Here is a 20,673-nt window from a genome sequence, read left to right on the forward strand (position 1 = left end):
TAGCTCTAAGGACTTGGGACTAGCAGACCTCGTCCTTTGCAGAAATGTGCAAAGCTTTACTGCAGAAAAAAACACTGAAGGGATAGTAGATAATCGCTATAGGCCTTCTTTATTTACTAGAAAAAAAAAAGAACAGATAAAATATATAACTGTCTAAATACATGTCCAGGCTATCAAATGTGCATAGATATAGGTAGATAGACATCCTAAAACTGGAGCTTGACCTGGGGGTCCTGAGTTCGAGTCCCATGTTGGGTGCGGCACTTACTTTAAAAAAATCAGTCAGTCAATCTTGAGGCTGTATCTGAAGTTTTTCTATTACAGTATTTATTCTTTGGCCACTTCTGCTGTTACAGAAACAGTTCTCAAGGACTTCCTCGTACAGGTTCATAGTGTATTTTATTTGAGCCAGTTCAAGTTTTGAACAAAAGAGAGCCAGCAGCCCTTCGTAAGCAGTTGTAGGCAGCCCAGAAATAATAATTTTGGAATCCATATAATAAATATTATTCATTTATTTGCAGTTTCTGCAGAGGTTTTTCTAACATGAAGTACACTGCCTTTAGTGTCCTCTCCTCGAACCTGCTCTCTTGGGGCCCCCGTGGCCTGGGCTTTTCCTGTGATTATGTGTGTGCTTAGGTATCAAAAGGCAAAAATCCAACCATGATGGGATCCTTCCGCTGAGTCTTTGGTCTCTGAAATGACTTTAAATAACATCCCTTGGGAGATAGGCTGTGAGCTCTAGGAGGTTAAATCAATGCCCAGAGTCACCTCCTCCGGGGAGGGGAGGAGACGGAAGAAAGTTTCGCAATACATCACGGTAAACAGCCTTTCTTGCACTACCCTGAAAATGTAATTTCTGGAAAATGCCATTCACTCTTAGCTCCTTCCTTGTCTGCACATGAATTTATTCTTCCAAGAGTTCTGGGGAATAATGAAACCAACCCAGTTTTTCATTATTGAGAAAATATGAGGGCGCCGTCTTTCCTCCTATGAGGGTAATGGCCAATGGGTCCAATGATCCTCCCCTTAATGGCAGATCTGCTGTGAAATATGAAAATTAGATTGCTGGTTCTGGTGTTTGTAGGTTGTCAGGTGTGACTGAGAAGACCAGTTTGCGCCCACTGCTTCCTCTCCAGCTGTGGCCAGGTGGACACAGAGGTTGGCAGTACTGCCAACTTCTTTATAGGCTTGTTTGTTTGTAGATTGGAGCTCTGTGACTTTGCACCTGAAGTCGCTAACTTGTTCAAAAGAAAGTGGATGGTATGTTTTTACTGAATGCAGAATGGTTCTATCTCCTGCTTATTGTTTCCTCCCTCAAATCTGTTGGAAACACAGTATGCCTTACACTGTTTCCTCCCCCTAGCTCAGCACTTATGCAAATAATCTGCCCCAGCTTACTTTGCCCCATGCACGCATTTCCAACTACTGTTCTTGGTTCACGCCCCCCCCCCACCATTACTAGGGAAGACTTAACCATTTTTCAAGTCAGTGCAACTTCTATTCCTTCAATACGTCTTTGCTGACTATTTCAGACATGCGTACAGCCCCGTAGCCTTCTCATCTTTTCTACTGGACACGTCATCTAGCACTTTACTGTCTACTTTTTACTGGTAGCATCATGCGTCATAGTCCTGCCTTTGTAACTAGGCTTTTCATTCTGGTAAGCTAGAATTCTGATTCCTCGCTAACCCGTATCTCTAATAGCTACTGATAACATACTAAGTGCTTAGTAAACCTAACCTAATCTCGTGATCAAGATGACTGGGTTGTTGTCTGAGGATTACCTTTGGTCCGACCACTGGAGTTATACTTTCTAGTCATTCGTTATTATGAATTTTCTTAGGATGGCATGCTGCCCAGTTCTTTCTCTGTACACCTGTCACCCCTCGGATCCCTCAACCATCAAGAAGGACAGGGCTGGGTTTGGAGAATCTTCTGGTTTGTAGGCAGCCTCCAGGACTTTGTTTTTCTTAGTGCTTTTCCCTGGAATAATTTCATCATCACCAACTAGGAAACAACCTTGAAAGCTCATCTCCTTGGTCTCCATGCCTGTAGGCAAAACAACTCTTTGAACTCATCATTCAGATTAGTATCGGGTCCCAGACCAAGAACCTGAACAGGTGGAAAGTGGCTTAGAGAACATTTTATTGGACAGTGGCAAGAAAGAATCCAATATTTGTCTTAATGTTAAATTCTCTGGACACTGAAAAGCCTATTCAGATTAGGACGTTATAGCTGTGACGTGTGGCCCCACAAGCTTGTTTGCATTTCTGCCCACATGAAAGTAAAAACAAAAGATGCAATTAAATGATGGAATCTGAGCAGCTGGGTGATGCAGTCGGTCGAGCATCCGACTCTTGGTTTTGGCTCTAGTGTGGTCTTGGGGTCCTGAGACTGAGCCCTGCATTGGGCTCCACACCCAGTGTGGAGTCTGCTTGAGAGCCTCCCTCCCTCTCCTGCCCCTCCTGCTTGTGCTCTCTCTCTAAATGAATAAATCTTTTTAAAAAAAAATAAATGATAGAATCAATCGTATAATGATGCTTTAGTGGAAAAAAATTTATGTTCAATGTTTTAATAGAGTTATCTGTTTAACGTATGCAATGATTTGTCAGTAGATTATCCCTTTACATGCCAAAACTAAAGTCACACTTGTAATTTTTCAGCTTCGCAAGTCTGTTTTCAGCATCAGGGCAAGGAATCTTCTAGAAAAGGAGACTGCCGTCACTAAAATCTTAAGGTAACACCATTAAACATTGATACATATTTAAACACAAGTGGAATTATGTTAAACAAAGAAGAGCTCTTTCTTTTTAATGAGGTAATTTTCTGAGTATCGACGTACACTTTCCGCTAGAGAGTAGATTTAGGTAACTGTATACTTATAACTAAAGTCAAACACGTCATTAATATCTTTCCTAGAATAGTAACATTTTATTAGCTCAGTTGTGCATTTCTTTTCTTTTCATGCGCTTACACATAAATTGTAAGTATAAACACTTACAAAAAAGATGAAAATGACTTAGATTTATTCTTGCATGTTTTATGTCTTTGAAATCTGAAGGACAAATCACAAACTAAGGGGAGAATGATAAGACTGTGAGCTTTTTAGAAGTCACGATGACTTATTAATCTATTAAGAATAAATGTGTTTAAAATCTGTAAGGATCGAAAGCATATCCATTTTAACATGTTTATAAAAACATGTCATTTTAATGCTACTTTCTTAAACCTGTCTGGATAAAGTATCCGAAAGGAACATCTAGCTAGACACTTAAGAGTATTTTAGAAGACTGTGTCATAATATGAAGTAACGTGATCTTTGTAAAAATGCATGAGCCTTTGGCATGTGATTTATTGGCAGACTTATTACAGGGACATGTTTAATCATACAACCAAATATGGGGGGGTGCGGAAGGAGAATGGCTGACAAGGCGAATGGATGAATTTATACCAGGACGCCCCCTCCAACCTCTGCTGAGGGGAAGGGGGGAGGCTCTTCTTTTCTACTCTATGTCTCTTCCGGGAATAGTCATCCAAGTTTTTGCCAGTGTGACCCTATAACCTGGAAAACTGTGATGAGGGAATAAGACTAATACCTATGGCTCGAGAAACTATTTTGAGTTTACGCCAGTACGCGAAATGCATGGGCCACAAATGATCCTGGCTAGTCATGACAGCATTTTGTGTATTCATTCTTTTATTGGCTGACTTTGCACGCATAGACGCGAGTATGCATTGGAGTATCTTCTATGAGAAGAGAATAACCATTTCTGGGGCGTGTATATTGTCAACACAAAATACGATGAGATGAACGGCAGAGGCCTGGTTGAAACAGAGAAAGGGAAACTTCTCAGCAAACGTGTAACCACCTGTGTCCCCATTTCAGTTTGCTTCCAACTGGCTCAACCCTGTTGCCATCAGATAACGTCATGGGGCCGGCCTTGAACACTGCGTGGTACTCCAGGGTCTTTATGAAGCTGCAACTACTATAGTAGACAGATTCCCGGCAGCATCAATCCTTAGTGTCTTGAAGACGCCCCCCTGTTCACACAAGACAGCCCGTGTGCGGGTCCAGCCCCGCAGCCGCACTCACAGGGAAGAGAATTCAGCCTCGAATCCCCAACGCCCCATGAGGGGAGTGTAATACTCGGGCCCGTGTTCAGAGTGTGCCGGCCACATCGGGAACCAAAATGACAGCGCTCACCTCCCCAGGATAACTGCTGCCCTGGGGGTTCGCAGAGACTTTTCAGAGCGCAGGCAGACAGGGGTAGTTAGAAGAAGCCACTTCTAGAACTTCGATTCCCGATGAACTCTTTCTGCAGTTTGGTCTTCCAGTTTTCCTTTCCTGCCCTCTTTTTCTTAAGTCTCCTTCTCCTGGTTGACAAAAGAAAGCTGAGGCTCTCGCCCTCCACGCACAAGGAAGGTGAAACTGTGGTGCGTAGTGATCAGGGCTGACAAACACAGGGACTGTTCCCACGCGACTTTCTCCAGAAGGGGCGCCCTTATTGTCTTATTGTCTATCCAGGTGACAAGTTTTTGGAAAACCCCTCTCCAAGAATTCATCTACCTCAGAGATAGGCCTTAGCAACAACGCAGGCGTCTCAAGGGCTTGTGTTAACGTGTTGTATGATTTGAAAAACAAAGTCAGACTTTTTCTCACAGATTTGGCTCATCATCTTGACCCTGAAGGGCTGACTTCCTGGTGCCCGAGGTCATAAAAGTGAATGCGTTAGATGGATGAGACTCTCCAGTGTTTTCTCAAAGTCATATTGAAGCGCAGATATGATAATGCCAGAAATCACATCCTTTACTGCTAACTAACATTGTGGGGGCGAAATTCAGTTGTTGATTTTTAAATGTACAGCAGTGGTTTTAAAAACGGAAAATTAAAAAAAGAGAGAGAGAGAGAGAGAGAGAGAAAATTTGTGGGCGTACCTGAGCCAAATTTTTAAGACCATCAGGGAACAGGGACGCTCTCAGACTTACTTGCCCAATAACTGTGTAGTTTCAGGGACACCCAGAGACGTCAACATTTTATGACAGCCCAGAACACCACCAAATGAGAGGCATCTCCCTGGGTTGCTGGAGCTGTTTCCCAGGCAATCTCGGGAAATAAGAGCTACAATAAGAAAAAAAAAATTAAGATTTTTTTTTTTTAAGAATACAAATTTAATCTTTAGAAAAGCCATTTAGCTCTTTTCTCCTGTGAAAATGGCTTCCCTGTTGGTGCTACGTTAGTGTCTGCAAGAATTAAGGACAAGATGTCAAACTGATAGTTTCTTTGGGCGTGCTTATCTTTTTTCACTCATGATATAGCAGTAACACTAATAATACAATAATAATATCATACCCGCATTATAATGTAACCCATAAATAAGAAGGCCAGGAATAGATCAGGTCCACGTCTGTGGGTCCGTGGACATTCTTCTCTGCTATTTTCCAAGGAGCAACAAGAACTGGGATAAGAGAATTTAAAAGAAAAAAAAAGGAGAACACTTACAGTCATCTCAGGGCAAACAGCCCTACACAAAACAGAAGGAGAAGTTTCTACCATTCTCTCGGGGTATTCTCACTCCCTGGGGAGTCTCTCCTCCCCTAGGCTCAGAACTTTCTCTTTGTTCCTTCAACCCAGTGTTCCTGAGTAAGTCAGAATTAGAAAGATGCTGTATGATGTCCATTACATGTGGAATCTAAAAAAGTCAAACTTATAAAAACAGAGTAGATTGGGGAATGCCAGACCCTGGGGTGTGGGGTAGATGGCTAGATGGTGATCAAAGGGTACATATTTCCAGTTTTAAGCTGAATAGACTTGGGGACCTAATGTGTAGTCTCGTGACTCTGGTTAGCAAGTACTGTATCGCATACTGGAAACCTGCGAAGAGAGTGGATTGTAAATGTTCTCACTACACACACACAAAAAAATCATAATTATGGGAAATGATGAATGTGTTAACTATTGTCATTGTGGTGATCATTTCACAGTATATATGTACATCAGGGGCACCTGGGTGGCTCTGTTGTTTAAGCGTTCAACTCTTGGTTTCGGCTTCGGTCATGATCTCAGGGTCATGAGATCGAGACCCGCATCAGGCTCTGTGCTCGGCAGGGAGTCTGCTTGAGATGCTCCCCCCCCCACCCCTCCATCTTGTGCGCGCTCTCTCTCTCTCTCTCTCAAAACTAAACAAAATAAATCTTTAAAAAAGGATATACACACTTCAAATCGTGTTGTCTACCTTATATTTACACGTTATTTGCCAGTTATCCTTCCGTGAAGCTGGGAGGAAACGGCCTCTCCCATGACCATCTACATTTTGAAAGGGAGACTCTGAAAGAAGGAGACAAGGAGGTGCAGTTTCCGTGCCTTCGTGGATGAAGACCGGATCTGCCTTGATAGGGAGGAAAGGAAGGCAAGCAGAGACTTGTTTCAGTGCGCTGGCTCTCATGATTTTCCAGAATCTTTTACTTTCATAGCCTTACTGTCCTTAGTTTCAGCAAAGAGGTCCTCCCCAGGGAGGCGGGAGGGCATTCTAGGAAGGTCTCGTTAGAGAAAGACGACCTCGGCTGAATCTTCTGAGCAAATATGTCCCAGGTGGGCGTGTATCCTGCTGTGGGTGCAGATGGAAGGAAGTCCCATAAACTTTAAATCCAGTGGGATGTGAGGAGGATATTACGAAATATCTGTGTCTTAGAAATAACTTCTTAAAAATAACAAATATTTGGAGGAAATAATATAAAACAAATCTCTGATCTAAGGTGTCTAGCGACCTGGCTATGTTAATAGGTAAATTATTTAAGTCCCCAGTTTTCTGAGAATTTAAAGATTAGAGGAGGTGATCTCCAGGGCCCCCCTCATTCTCACGTAAGATACTGGACGTGGTGTCAGAAGGCCTGGACCAGTATCTGACTCTGCTCCTCTCTAACCTTAAGCAACTCACTTACCTGCTTTTGCAGTGTAGACTGCCCCAACTGGCTTCCTGAACCATCTGTTGACTAATCAAAGTGAAATTTAATACTTATTGTAGTAAGGGAGACCACCACCTCAGGTCTCTCAGTAATGTCTCACAAGGGGTAGGTCAGGAGCAGGTATGTGTAAGGTTTTGGTTTGGATTGGTTTGGTTTGATTTGGTTTTGCTTTGGATTGAAGTGTTTTTAGTGATTGAGATCGGGCAAAATTCTTCAGGTGAGAGTTTAGATCATTTCACATGATATACAAACATCGAATCATTATGTTGTATAACTGAAGCTAGTACAGTGTTATTTGTCAATTATACCTCAATGTAAAAAAAAATAAAAGACTTTAGGACTCTCCAGGATACACAGGTAGCATGTACTTGTTCCGGACAGGTAACCATTACTGTTCTGGGGCAGGGGGGGGCGGGCGTCCCAGGGGCGGGGGCCCAGTAGAGGGGCCATCCCTTGGCCTCCTGTGCCCCCAGTGTTCTTTCCACCTGCTCTGACACCACAGTTCAGCTGTCATTTGTTCCAACGGAGTTTGTCAGTTGTCACTTGTTTTAACGGAGTTTGCTCGTCTGTTTCCCCCCTTCCTACCTGAGGTGGGGTAACTTTCTGCTGTCATCTTCGCTCCAGAAAACTATTCTACTCTGTCTTCTGAATTGTTAACCATCTCCATGCATTACCTTTGAAAGTAAATTGGAAGATTTTTAGAAACAGTGTTTAAAAAAAAAAAAAAAAGTGGTTAGGATTGATGGACCGAGCTGGGCAGGCTCTTGGCCTGAGTATCAATTATTTTTAGGTGATTGGTTTGACCAGTTGAGTGATAAATTATCTAGAGGCAGGGGCTGGTCCGTGAGTCTATAATTCAGATGAATGGATTTCCAGAAATTTCCTGAAGCTAAATTACTTATTGGTTCACAGCCTTAAATTCTTGGATAGGTATTTCCTGGAATGAATAGCGCAGTCCTGGTGATGGAGAGGCCTGAGTTCTCAGGCCTGATAATTAAGCTGCGGGGCTGCCCGGAGTCCCAGTGCTCAGGGGAGCCTCATTTCCATTTGAAACAGGATCCACATTATTCCAGAAAAGTGTATTCTCTGTGCCTTTCCTATGAAGGGGAAATTCGAGCCAACAAAGGGAAAAGTCAGAGAGAAAGGGGCCGAGAGTCGGAGGTGTTTGAGTCACTGGAGTCACCGATGACTTCTGCACATAATCATCTCTAATTTGATCATCCGTGTTCTTCCAAGTAGAATCTTCTTAAAATGAATCCATGCTCGGAGACATGGAAGTGAACTTCTCCACAGATCTGGAAACTCTCTGATAGGCACGGAAGTGGGGCTTTCTGACAGAACTCGAGGATGCGGCACGGGCTTGTCCGGGGGGGGGTTCACGTGGGGCAAACGGGCATCCGTGTTGTTTTTTCCGTGACTGATCTGGAGAGGACTGTAAGAAAGAGGGATGTTCCACCACCCAAACTGTAAAATCCGGGGTCGCTATTAAATTCACTCTCGTTTTGACTTCACTTGCACTGGTCAGCTGCACTAAAGAAAGCTTCCTTCAAAGGCAGTGACCTTTTCACTTCATCAGGAGAAATCAGAACAAATAGCGGGGCACTTCCCACAGCATCGCTGCCTCTGCCGAGCTCCCGCCCCTCACAGCCCTGAAGTGGAGCACAAATGCGTGGTCATTCCTGCTAGGCCGAATGCATGGCGAAATGTCAAAAATAATCAAGCATTTTACATGACTTGAGAAAATTCCGGCCTTGGCTATCAGTACCTCCCTAGTTAGGAAGTATCTTTATGGCCTTTTTGAGTGATGGGTCTAGTATGATATTTGCATTCTGATACTTGGATCTATGACAAAATTTCCCTTGCTGCACACTGGTATTAATAATTTTTTAAAGTCTAAGGAATAGTCGTGGGGCACCTGGGTGGCTCAGTCGGTTAAACATCTGCCTTCGGCTCAGGTCGTGATCTCAGGATTCTGGGATCGAGCCCCACCTTGGGCTCCCTGCTCAGAGGCGAACCTGCTTCTCCCTCTCACTCTTCCTCTGTGCTTTCCCTCTCTATCAGTCTCTCTCTCAAATAAAGAAAATATCTATTAAAAAAATAAAGTCTAAGGAATAACTGCTAGTTGGATGCTACTTACTACAAAAAATTAAATATAATTAATGACATGGGGGTTAGTTTCTCTCTAAGAGAATCATTTTCATTGACTAGAAATACAATTTATATACTACTTAAATATAAATAAAATCAGAACATATTTATTTATTAAGATATAGATTTTTAAGTGACATTAGCTGGATTTTCTTCCTGAAAAGAAAGGACTCACTCTAGCATTTCCTGTGTGCCCGGCATTTTTCTAAGACACCGGACACATAGATTATTTCCTCAAAGAGCTCATGTTTGCCCTGAGAACATATTTATGACACTAGTCAGGTGGGGGGAACTTCAGTAATACCTCTAGATCTCTGACCACAACTGTGACAAGAAAATTCATACAGAGCATAGTCCTGGTTTCCTGCCCGAGTGACTTTAATAGTTAAAATCATCTACCTGAAATGTTTCATAAAATAAAGTGTTTTCTACCTTCAACTTATATCCATTATGCCATGAAAATGCCTTTCCGACATGAAGATAGAGAGGAGGAGGGAAAGGGAGATGGGAAAAGAGTGAATGATGACTATTTGTGAAGACATGATGCTAAGGTCTTGGGCGTGTTGTCCCCGTCAGTCTGCACAACACAGCTGTGCAGGAGAACACTGTTACTACCCCCATGTTATGCACGACAAAACTGAGTCTTAGGTAAGTACTTTCTCCCAAGAACCCATACCAGAAATGATCTTGGGTATCACATCAATATCAACGATAACCTGATTTCCCAAATAGCCGTATTTTTGTGTCCCCAACAAGTTACGCAGCTCCGCTGTCCCATTTCCTGGAAACTGACGGCGTGCTCAACGCTGTGTTCCTTCACAACTGCTGGGCCTCACAGCAAACCCTGTAAGACAAGGAGTATTAGCTCCGTGTTAGAGAGGGAGAAATTAAGGCTCAGAAAGCTTAGGCGACTTGCCTAAAGTCACCCTGCCTGCGAGTCAGGGGAGCCAGGACTCAAACCCCCGGTCTAACTCCAAAATCCATGCATTCCCCTGACTCTGCGCATTTACCTTGTAGAGGATCCCTCGTTCTAATCCCCTGGACTGACAACCACTGAGCCCGTTGTGTTTCCGACATTCATGGTTGCTTCCCAGGGTACACAGACAGGTTATGCATCATCAGAAATTGCCAGGTCAAGGGGAAATCAGGAGCTGAAATCGAGACCCCACTACACCTGCTTCGGCACACCCTCCCTCCCAGGCGGTGGCCCCTGTGGTGGGACCACATCCCTCCAGGGGAGGGGCCTCTCTTTCCAATGTATCACCCTTGCTGTCTGGGGTAGCTTCAGTCGTTAGAACCATAACTCTCTCCCGTCTCTTCCCTTTCCCTCCGTAAAACTTCTCGGGGTAGAGGGGAGCCAGCCTTGAGTTATCTGGGGGTAATAGAAGTGCCTTCATGGAAGATCTTTTGCTGGATGCTTGTGGCACCCTGAACCCCAGTCCCTGTTGGATAAGCCAGCCCAAGAAAGCTCCTGTCCAGACTGAAACTGTGTGGCCTTCTTGACACTGACCTACGAAGATCCCCTCGTTCCCGTTCAGGTCCAGAGTCCTATGGAGCGTGCTGTGTCAGTATGGTAGAAATGGAAAGAGGAAGGGTCTGCTGTCAGCCATGCTTGGCTTTGAATCCTCTGAGTAGTGGTTAAGTCCGTGCAAAGTCTCAGTCTCTGCACCTTGGCAGGGGGCTGGGGGGAGCGCCGGACACAGCCTCAGAGGAGTAAATGAGCAGTGTGGGGGGGCGCTTAGTGGTTCAGTAGCCAATCTGGGTTAGCATCCTGGCTCTGCCACTGGGCTAGTCTTGCTAACATAAGGTATCATCAGATCCCTTCATGGAGAGACTCCCAAACTAATAACACAGATTCATCAGCCATGGTTGGCGTCGCCGATAGGCGGCTGAAAGTCCTGGGAATGGAGACCCAGGATCTTTGAAATGCCTGAAGTGCAGCTGGGACATCCTTCTTTCTGCTTGAATGGGCCAGGGGGAGAAATGGTCCTATCCCGGAATTAGGAGACCTAGCCCAACGGGCCGAGACCATCAGCACGTTGCAAGGACAACCAGCCAAGGAGAGATGAGGGCACGGTCTCAGATGTTGGTAAAGGCAAACCTGATTGATTTGGGCAGGAGGAAGAGCGATTGAGAGCAGGACAAGATCACTGGGTAGAAGGGGCTGGTGATCAGGGCCCAAGGACCAGCTGGAAGGGAATCTCTACCTGCCGTCAGGGCACCGCTCACAGAGGGACAGTGACTGCTGTGACCGAGACGAACATAGTGTTATCTTCTGCATGGGTGATGGCTGCTTACCTGGAACCCTTGGTGTGCCCTTGACTTTAGAGCTCTGTGACCTCTGATTATCTGAGGACTCAGTCAGGGGTGTTTTTTCATGGGCTGTAGGCTGAATGCAAGTGTTTGTTTTTGTCCCGTGGCCTCTTCCAGGTCCCTGTTCTCCCAGCTCTGCCTCCCCAGGGCTCAGGACAGATGAACGGACGCTGGGCTCTACTCTAGAACGTAAGCATCTAGGTCACATTCCTCTGGAAGACAGTTGAGCCTGATAGTGCAGAGACTGGGGAGATCGTGGAGTTTTCTAGAGGAAAGTACTCCAATTAAACCCTTGGGATGCCCTCCAAGAAGCCACCTGCTCTCCCGTGCATATCATTAGCCGTAAGACAAGGGGAATTTGAGGAAAGGACAAACAGCCTCTTCATTCTTACTCCATTCTCTCCCGTCTACACCCAGAGCTTCAGTTCTCTGAAGCAGGACCAACTGCGTGGAAATCTAAGGGAGCTTAATTGCAAAGCGTTAGCATCTTACCCTGGGTGCTCCTTCCCGCTGGACAAGCTCTCCTTTTCAAATTCTTGTTTCATCGTGTAGCCTAGCAATTCAGCAGCTTTGGAGAAGGTCAAGTGTGTTCTCTGCAGCTCCTCATTCTGGCCACGACTAGCAAGACGACTGGGCAAGGCTCAGAGGCCCTGAGCGCCTTACGGCCTCTCACAGACCTTAGGCTTAGACCGGCCAACAGCTCAGTGAAATGTGCTCCGGCGGGGGGTGGGGGGGGGGGGAAGAAAGACCCTGCAGATGAGAGGAAGCAGATACCCCTAAAACTGGGTTTGGGGCAGCCTCCTGACATAGCAGCAATTTTTTACGACAAACATTTGGCAAGAATAATCCGAGGTCTTCAAAAACCAGAGCACTGGGGATTAAGATGCTCAGTATTAATAAAATAACAAATTATTAACATTTGATTTACTGAAGATATTTGTTAACGTGTAATGTATTTATAGATGTTCATAAATGGCATACTAATGATTAATATTGAATATATTATCATCAAAACATTAACTATTAATCAAATATGTAATGAATATTAGATATTATCATAAATATTTATCTGTGATTTTTATTGAGGCCTCCTAATTGTTGGTTTCTCTTATTCCTGATATTTAAAAACGCTTATAGATTAAGTGAAAGACCATTTGGAGAAACAGAGACCAAGTAAATACGTGGAAATTAAGTGTATTCAGAGAGCAATGAGGAGATAAGACCCGTGGGTGTAAGCATTTGTATAAAACATAAAAAGTGAACATTTCAAAGAGGCAAAATACAACTTAATTTAAGCAAAATGAATTTTTTTTTGCTTTTTTAAAACCAAACTTTCTTTCCTTGAACTCTTCTTAAATTTTTTTACTGAGATGTAATTGATAGATAGCATGACATCAATTTCAGGTGTACAACCTAATTCGAGGGGATTTGTGTGTATTGTGAAATGATCATCGCAATAAGTCTAGTTAACGTCTGTCATCACGCTTAGTAAAATGATGTATTCTAAACATGTTTTCCTAAGTCTTTCCTGATTTGTGGTAATCAAAGTATGTTACATTTCACTGAGATTATACATGACGCGTACATTATTATGACGTGATTTTAATGGAGCTATATGGATCAGGAGAGCTGCTATTAAATTTTACCTAACAGATGCAGCAAGATATTTGAACAGGGTTTTTCTTTTACTATTATGTCATTGGAGCATAAAGTAATAAGTAGTATAAGAAAATCCGTGCGGGTGGAAAAACTGGTTCCTATGGCTTGTCAACATTTGCAAAATTTCACTTTTGTTATAATAAAAAGTCCGGTCTTTGCATTGTAATTTATGTTTTTCTGAGTCAGATGGCGCATTACTGAATTTAAACCCCAGTGTGGTGTGGGGTTTCAGACAGTCTAGTTCCTGAATTCTAATAGATGCGCTAAAGGCAGGGATTTTAAGCTGATTTTCTTTTTTATTTATCATACCTACTTATGATAAGACGATAAGGCTTCCCTCATCTCTCAGTCTGCCGTGAGGTTCTGGTTGCCTGTGTCATGTACCTGTGTGCATATGACAACATTTTTATGAATAGCGCACGATTGGAGAGAACAAATCGGATGTCACTTAATACTAGAGAGCCATATGCATTTACTCAGGATCGGGTTGATTCACAAAGGAGTGGGGTATTCACTACGATAAAAATGCAGCTTTTTCCTCATCTCAGCAAGAGGCCATTACAGAGGAGCTCACCTATTAGCATCTGCGGCTGTGTCCCCTTTGGAGGATTTCATCGTCACACTCCTGGAGTCAGGTAAGAGCCCTTTCCAGGAAATACTCATCACCCATTCTCTTACCCTGGTCTACAGCCATAGTTTCACGTAATTACCACCGAAGGGCTATTTTCCTGTTTTCTGTTGATGTGATTACATTATACTAACCAACATTCGATAATACTTTGCGATGTGTGCTCTCGTGGACCTGAAGATCTGAGTAAAATCCCTCAGAATGACCGCTCTGCGAAGTTACACTGCAGTTCCTTTAGACGGTAATTACGTTTAATACCAGATGGTTTCATGCAATCTAACTTTTCTATAATGAATGAAAATAATTTGAAGACTCATAGGCCTCTCTCTTTCATTACAGAATGTACAGGCTTTTCCCACACCCTTGTTCTGGAACATTAAGAAAGAAGATATGGAGAGAGAGAAGAAAGAAACAGAGGACCCCCTGCTAGTATTTCTATAAACAACTAGTGGTGTTTAAAGGCTAATAAAGCTCCAAAGATCTCTCTTATAACCATAATCTTTGGGCCAATTTTAAAATATTTTAGATGGAGGAATGTCAAGAAAAATAGAGACAATTTCTTAAGGCATGATTCTCTTCCCTCAGCCTCCATAAAAGATTATATATATATGGCTGTCATATAAGGGGTAATTGAAATTCCAAAGCACAAAGGCAATGCAGAGAGAAGGGGTAAAAAAAAAAAAAAAAAGAATCAATCTTTCATATGTTTTTTTCAAAGGCTTGGCAAGAAACCAGGGGTAATATTTTTGCAACTGGGAATGTGTGTTTGTTGAAGAATATTCCCACATTTGAATCATCATCAGGGGTCCTAGTCTTGTTTTACTTTCAAAGGTAGAGAGGGCATAACATTAACCCCAACTGGGAAAAGGAAAGTGCCTCACTGTAATTCTCCTCTAGGGAGCAGGGATAAAAGGATTACATATGCCTGCATCATGGAGAATTTCCTCACTCAGACAAGACAAAAGACTTCATTATTTTTCACCAGACACTTGAAGCTTTGTGCCTCCCAGTACCAGAAGACAGGCAGAGCAATTTTTTCTATTAAACCACTAGATGGGGTTTCTAAGAAACTTGCCCTTATGAAGAGATATGGACAAGACAGTGAAGACCTGATACCATGACTTTGGGGTCCATTCCCTAAGAAAAGCCAGACTTCGCCTGAAGTTCGTGGTGTGTGTTTTCAGTATGATCGGCTTCGCTTTCTCTCTAGGCAACAAATAAATGAATGTTTTCATCCTGAAAATGTATTTCTTTTATCTTTGGGTGAGACCAAAAAGCATCTAAATTCTAATAAAAGATTTAAAGTGGCGAAATATAACTTAATTGAATATTCAAATACTTTTCCTTCTGACTAGGTCTCTCACTGAGTAACTTTAATGACATGTACATCTCACTTCTTACTGATAAAGTTATAAAAGTCTCAAACTCCTTACTTACATTTCAGCGCTGTAGTAGATTTTGTGTAAGATACCGTTAGTGGAGACCACGTTCCCAGTGACAGATCAGATCTGCCTCTTACGAAATTGAAACGAACTCAGTTCTGCCTCATATTGACTTGTAGGTTTCCCTTAATAGTGTCACATAGAATATAAAGATTTATAAATTTTCGGCTTGCAAGAAGCAGTGTCTGATTTTTTTTCATTCCTGTCTCAGGGCCTCCTCTATTATGGGTGTGCAGCCCATCTCTCGTGGAGCATAGTATTCTAACTGGAGATAAAATTAAAGTTCACTTTCCCTTTAAAAAGCATTTTTCAAACACATGCTATGCTGTTTGTGATTATTGCCTTGTTTCATACGTGTGACGTGATCAAGAGACGTTAAAATATTGGATCTTCACAAAATTTCAAGATTCATTCATTTCACAAGTATTTACTGAGCACCTACTGTGTGCAAGGTGAACTGACATGTGAGCAACGGTGATGATAATTGTATTAGTTACCAACCGCTGTGTAACAAGTTACTCCCAAAGCTTGTGATTGAAACAATGGAGAGTAATCTCAAAGTCTCCGTCGGGAACTGGGGTGTGGCTTAGCTGGGTCTCTCACTCGGCAGCAGGCATTTTGACTTTCTCCAGAGGAATCCCCTTCTCCACTCACTCTTCCATTCTTAATAAGGTTCAGCTCCCCATAAGCAGTTAGATTAATGCTTCGGTTCCTTCCTCTCGCACTGTTAGCAGACGGCCACCCTCGTTCCTTAAGAAGTGGATCTCTCCATTGTACGTCTATAGAACGTAGTCCTCTACCCTCTGTAGGATGATTTTTTTTAAAGATTTTCTTTATCTATTTGACAGACCGAGATCACAAGTAGGCAGAGAGGCAGGCAGAGAGGGGTGGGGGGGAAGCAGGCTCCCCGCTGAGCAGAGAGCCCGATGCGGTGCTTGATCCCAGGACCCTGAGAGCATGACCTGAGCCAAAGGCAGAGGCTTAACCAACTGAGCCACCCAGGCGTCCCTGTAGAATGATTTAATACCAGCTGTGACCCGGGACGACATGGTAGCCTGCTTCGGCTGAACCAGCAAGTGAGGGGCAAGGGACAACGGGGAGGATGAAATGCGTGTCTTTTGTGAGCTCTCCCAGCCCGATTGCCTTATACTTGTTGAGAGCAAGTCAGTAAGTCCTACCCACATTCTTGCCTTACGCCAGAGCATGAAAACCAGGAGGCGGGATCGTTGGGGCCATCTGAGAAACACCTGCACGGGGATTGCAAGTGTTGATTTCAGAGATCACTTTCCTCGAGATAATAACACAGCATGTTTATTGAGGACGGATGTGTGGAGAAAAGGCTCAGCGTTAGTCCATATCACTGTTGATCAGGGGCAGAGCAGAGAAGACCTACCTTCCGATATGACCCTCTGTCGCACTCGCTTTTCTGTCCTCCACCCCCGTAGAACGTTTTAATACCAACCATGATCTGGGACAAGATAGAAAAGTAAATAACAGCCACTAAAATGTAGACGAAGTGTCGGTGTTTCCAAAGACTGGCGCATTCATAATCACAGCTGGTCCTCCCGGCTCCCTGCGAGGTTGGCGGAAAAGGTGGTGGTGGTCTCCGTTTTACACAGAGGACACGGAGGCCCAGGGAATACCTGTCCCCCCGCCTGAGGTCCCACGACCAGCCAGAGGCGAGATCGGAACTGCATGGTTCTAAATCTCGTGTGTCCTCAAGTCAGGCGTCCAGTCGAAGGGAGAACTTTCTGTCTGAGCTCTGCTGCCGGGTGTGAAAGTTCTAACCTACTGTGCTGTTTGGACCTTGAGACTAGCAAGTTCCAGATGCAGGCCCCCTCCTCCCTCAGCCTCCTTATACCTACCTCTACCTCTATGCCGCGAGCTCCCTCCTTCTCTCCATCACTCTGCCTGGGAGAGTGCCAGCCACCGCTCCTCCTGGGAACGCGAGGGTGAGTGCTCAGACCCTCCCTAAAGAGCTCTCGAGGGAGGTGACCAGTGATGACAAAACGCCATGAGCATTAATAACTTGCGGCAGGAGCATGGGACATAAAGCATTTTCCTATGCTTTCGCGTGGATGAATATTCATTTTTCCCTTCCTATTCCTTCTCAGAACCCATTTATGTCAACGTTTGTAATTATATTACTCACGTCAGAAATACTATTTGGTATTCGCCGTTTGGATTACAGTGTATGCTTGTGTGTAATGCAATTGTATTTCCTCGTAAAAATAATAAAGCAGGCGCTTACCATACTTTTGTGTGAACCTTGGCACCTTGATTTAGAGAATGTATAACCTCTTAGTGGAATCCAGTAGTGCCAGATTGAAGTGAATAATTTTGTCCCAAACCTGTTATTTTCCAAAGTAGCAAAATATTTTACGTTATCAAAGAACGTGGCAGTGGCTTATGTGTAAGGCTGTTTTACTTCTGCGGAAGCATCCTGATGTGGCCGTCTTTCTGTACCTGCTTCAACGTCCAGGTGTCCTCAGGGCAGACGCGCGATGCGACTTCTTTTCCTCGCTCCCTGCCTGCCCCCTCCCACCCCAGATTTATGTCCTGCCGTCCGAGTTCCTCCCTTCATCTGTAGGAAACCCGTTTTTGGCAGCTGGTACTTTTGCATAATGTAATTAGACGTTCCCCATATGTTTTCTCCTGGTCAGATTTATGTATCTGTAGAAGAGTTGTTTCTTCTGTGCCATTACCTGTTGTTTCTGTGGGGGAAGCTGTTACAGATAAAGAGCCGGTTTTTAACTATAATGCATGCGGTACCCAGGACAGAATTTTGAGTTTTGAGTTTAGTAAGATCTGCCACTGTTCTTCGTAGAGGAAAAAAGCCTTGAGGAGCCTTCAAATGAACTGCGTGTCATGTGCCCCCACTCGCCCCGACCCCTGCAAACTGCCTTCACCCAAACGTTTATTTAACAATTTGCTAGATGAATGTAGCCCCTAGTTTACCGCTAAGAAGCTCTAGCGTTTCCCAAAGAATTTCCTACTTCAGAAACCACTAGACGCTCAAAGGAAAGAGTGAGATACCAGAGCGTTTGGTCTAAGAGACTCCACAGGAGTTGAGCCGCCCAGGAAGATGGAGACAGTTGTTGACCTTTGTCTTGGCGCAGATGTGGGGGCAGCCCCGGGGTGGGGCTGGAACAGGGGCTCAGAGGTAGTCGCACTGAGCCTGAGGCACCAAAGGGGACCTCAGAACGCCAAGGGCAGAGGGCTGCATCTGCCTGATTTCACTCTGCTCAGGTTACGTGGGGAGCTTTGCAGTTCCGGGAAAAGAGGTGGTGGGCGAGCAGCTTCTGCTCAGAGAAGGCAAAGCTCTGGCAGGGTCCCTGCAGCGAGGAAATGGAAACCACGAAGGTGTAGGCTTGACTCGAACGCAACTCTGCCGCCACCTGTTACACGATTTAGCTGGCCCAAGTTACTGAGCATTTTGTTCTTTTGCTCGTCATTTCCGGTTTGAAATTGTACTAACAAACACTGTTGTGTACTCAGAGGAAAGTGATCGGAAGAGGAAACGAGAGCCAGCGGTTTTCTACATCGGACCCGTCGGAGTGGTTGTCTCAGTCTGATTCAACACGCGATTTCTGCTGGCAGGGTAGAGCTAGAAGCCAGCCTCCCCCCACCCCACCCCGGTCACCCTGACCTTCTCATCCAGAGAACAAAGATTCACATGTCACAGCACAGCTGAAACTCCAGCCCATTTTACTGTCATGTTCCGAATTCTCTAGCCCCCGGCGGGAAAGAAAGGGCTGGTCTTGAGCCAAAGAGGAAAGGAGCTGCTCTCTGCGCTGCAGCCGTGTTGCTGGTGGGGGGATGGAACGGATGCCTTGGGAGTGGACTCCAATAGCGGCTGCACCTCCCACCATGGAGACCTTCCTGTCTTGCTGGGTCCGAGGACGGAGTCTCAGCAGGCTCCACAGAGCCACCCCCAGGGAGGGTGGGTGTGTTGAGTTGACGTGGATGTTGGGACACCCATGAGGTTCTGGAGTCCGTAGATGCAGTCCTAACTCTTCCCCAGTGAGAAAGCCCGCGCATGCTCAGACTGGCCTGTGGGGCACGTCCCACAGTCCTGTGTCATGGGCAGCTTGGAGCCAGGGTCATTTCTCCACGCCAAACAGAGCAGGGACAGCCAGCTCAAACGTGTGTACTACATTCAAGTTGCATGTGTTTTGTATGTAAGCCCTAAGGGCTCAGCTACTTTGAGGGATTCTTACGACAAAAAATAGAGGTTACTAAGACCGTGGCTAAAGGTTAAGCCCTGATGTTTACACAAATGGCAAGACTCCGTAGATCTGTAGCAAGACAACACAGCTTTCCAAATAGATGTTCTCCGGATGCTTCGTCGTTTCCAGCCCTTGGTCCGAAGAACAGTTCTTAATCTATGTACATCGTGCGAGATCGTGCTAAAGCTTGGGGAACTCAGCCTGACTTACAAATGCGTCTTCCTGCGGGACACCATCCTGGTCCTGGAAATAAGCCCACTCTCTGTCTCTCACTGCCATAAATCCTTGGCATTGGTAAAATTTTGACTTTGGATTTTACGTAGGAATTCTCCGTGGTGTTTAGTAAACCAAGGAGAGTGATGTGGTGAGGATGGCTTCCAGAAACGCATTTACATTCATCGAATTTGCGTGATTTTTGTAGGTATTTGCCGTGGTTATCTTCATTGGCATCAGAGGTATTTTTAACTACTTGAATATACACGTGCTATCGTAAGAGCGGCTTCCGAGTGTGCTAGAGAGACATGGGTCTCTTTCTTGAAAGTCTTGACTCGGAGACAGATGATGATAATCTAATTCAAAGGCAATCTAGAAATGCATTTTAGGAAACATAAGTACGAGAGTTTCATGTAAAGCAATGACAAAAGTCCTGTGTTCAGGTGTCGAACACACACGGCATCATAAAATTTGTGTAACATAAGACCCTGGTATTTTAAGTCTGGGAGTTTTCTTTGAGGTCAGGGCCTCGTCCTCACTTTACCAATCAGAAAACTGAGCCCAAAGGTCACTCACCTAGTCGGCGGCAGTGTCGCCTGTGGGACACAGGTCTCTGAGCCTCTGTATTATTTTCTCTCCACTTGACTACTACGTCAAGGGAATTGCTGTCGTTTCCAGATTGAGGGAGCTTTCTGGAAGAGGAATTTTGTTTTCTCTTCCAATCATTCACACCCCAGGTGTTGAGTCACCCAATTATCTTCCCTCATTAACAAATCTGAAACTATACCAGCCCAGGTGTGGTTTCAGGGAGGCACGTTTTAAAAAGTGTTCAGAGTTCCGTGGTTTGAAAAGAAAGAGGTAACCAGTCACCTGTAAGCCACGGACTTTAGACTGAAGTTTCTTAGGTATTAATCTCAGCTTTCATTACCTCTCTCTGTCAGCCAATTTGTCTCCAGTTTTATGTTTTCCTACTTCCCTGGAGTTCTGCAGAATCTCCTTGGAACATAGACTCTATCATCCCAGGGGCCTGGGTGGACAAATCCTTCCCCAAAGGGTTGCTCTTAGAAATCCCTTTGTC

General features: G+C 44.5%; 1 protein-coding gene across 3 annotated transcripts in view; it reads left to right on the top strand.

The window, feature by feature from the left end:
* Positions 1-20,673, top strand: part of NALCN (sodium leak channel, non-selective) — a gene marked incomplete at its 5' end in the record, with an annotated part of 290,329 nt that overhangs the window by 222,823 nt on the left and 46,833 nt on the right. For 2 of the 3 annotated variants that reach the window (XM_080799346.1, XM_080799345.1), the window contains one exon: positions 2,664-2,737. In XM_080799346.1, coding sequence (XP_080655472.1) covers positions 2,664-2,737 — 74 coding nt within the window. Of the gene's footprint in view, positions 1-2,663; positions 2,738-13,631; positions 13,719-20,673 lie in introns of all 3 variants that reach the window. The other variant, XM_080799344.1, reaches the window with a different exon arrangement.

The sequence above is a fragment of the Martes martes genome (genome assembly GCF_963455335.1).
Source record: "Martes martes genome assembly, chromosome: 3".
NCBI lineage: Eukaryota > Metazoa > Chordata > Mammalia > Carnivora > Mustelidae > Martes > Martes martes.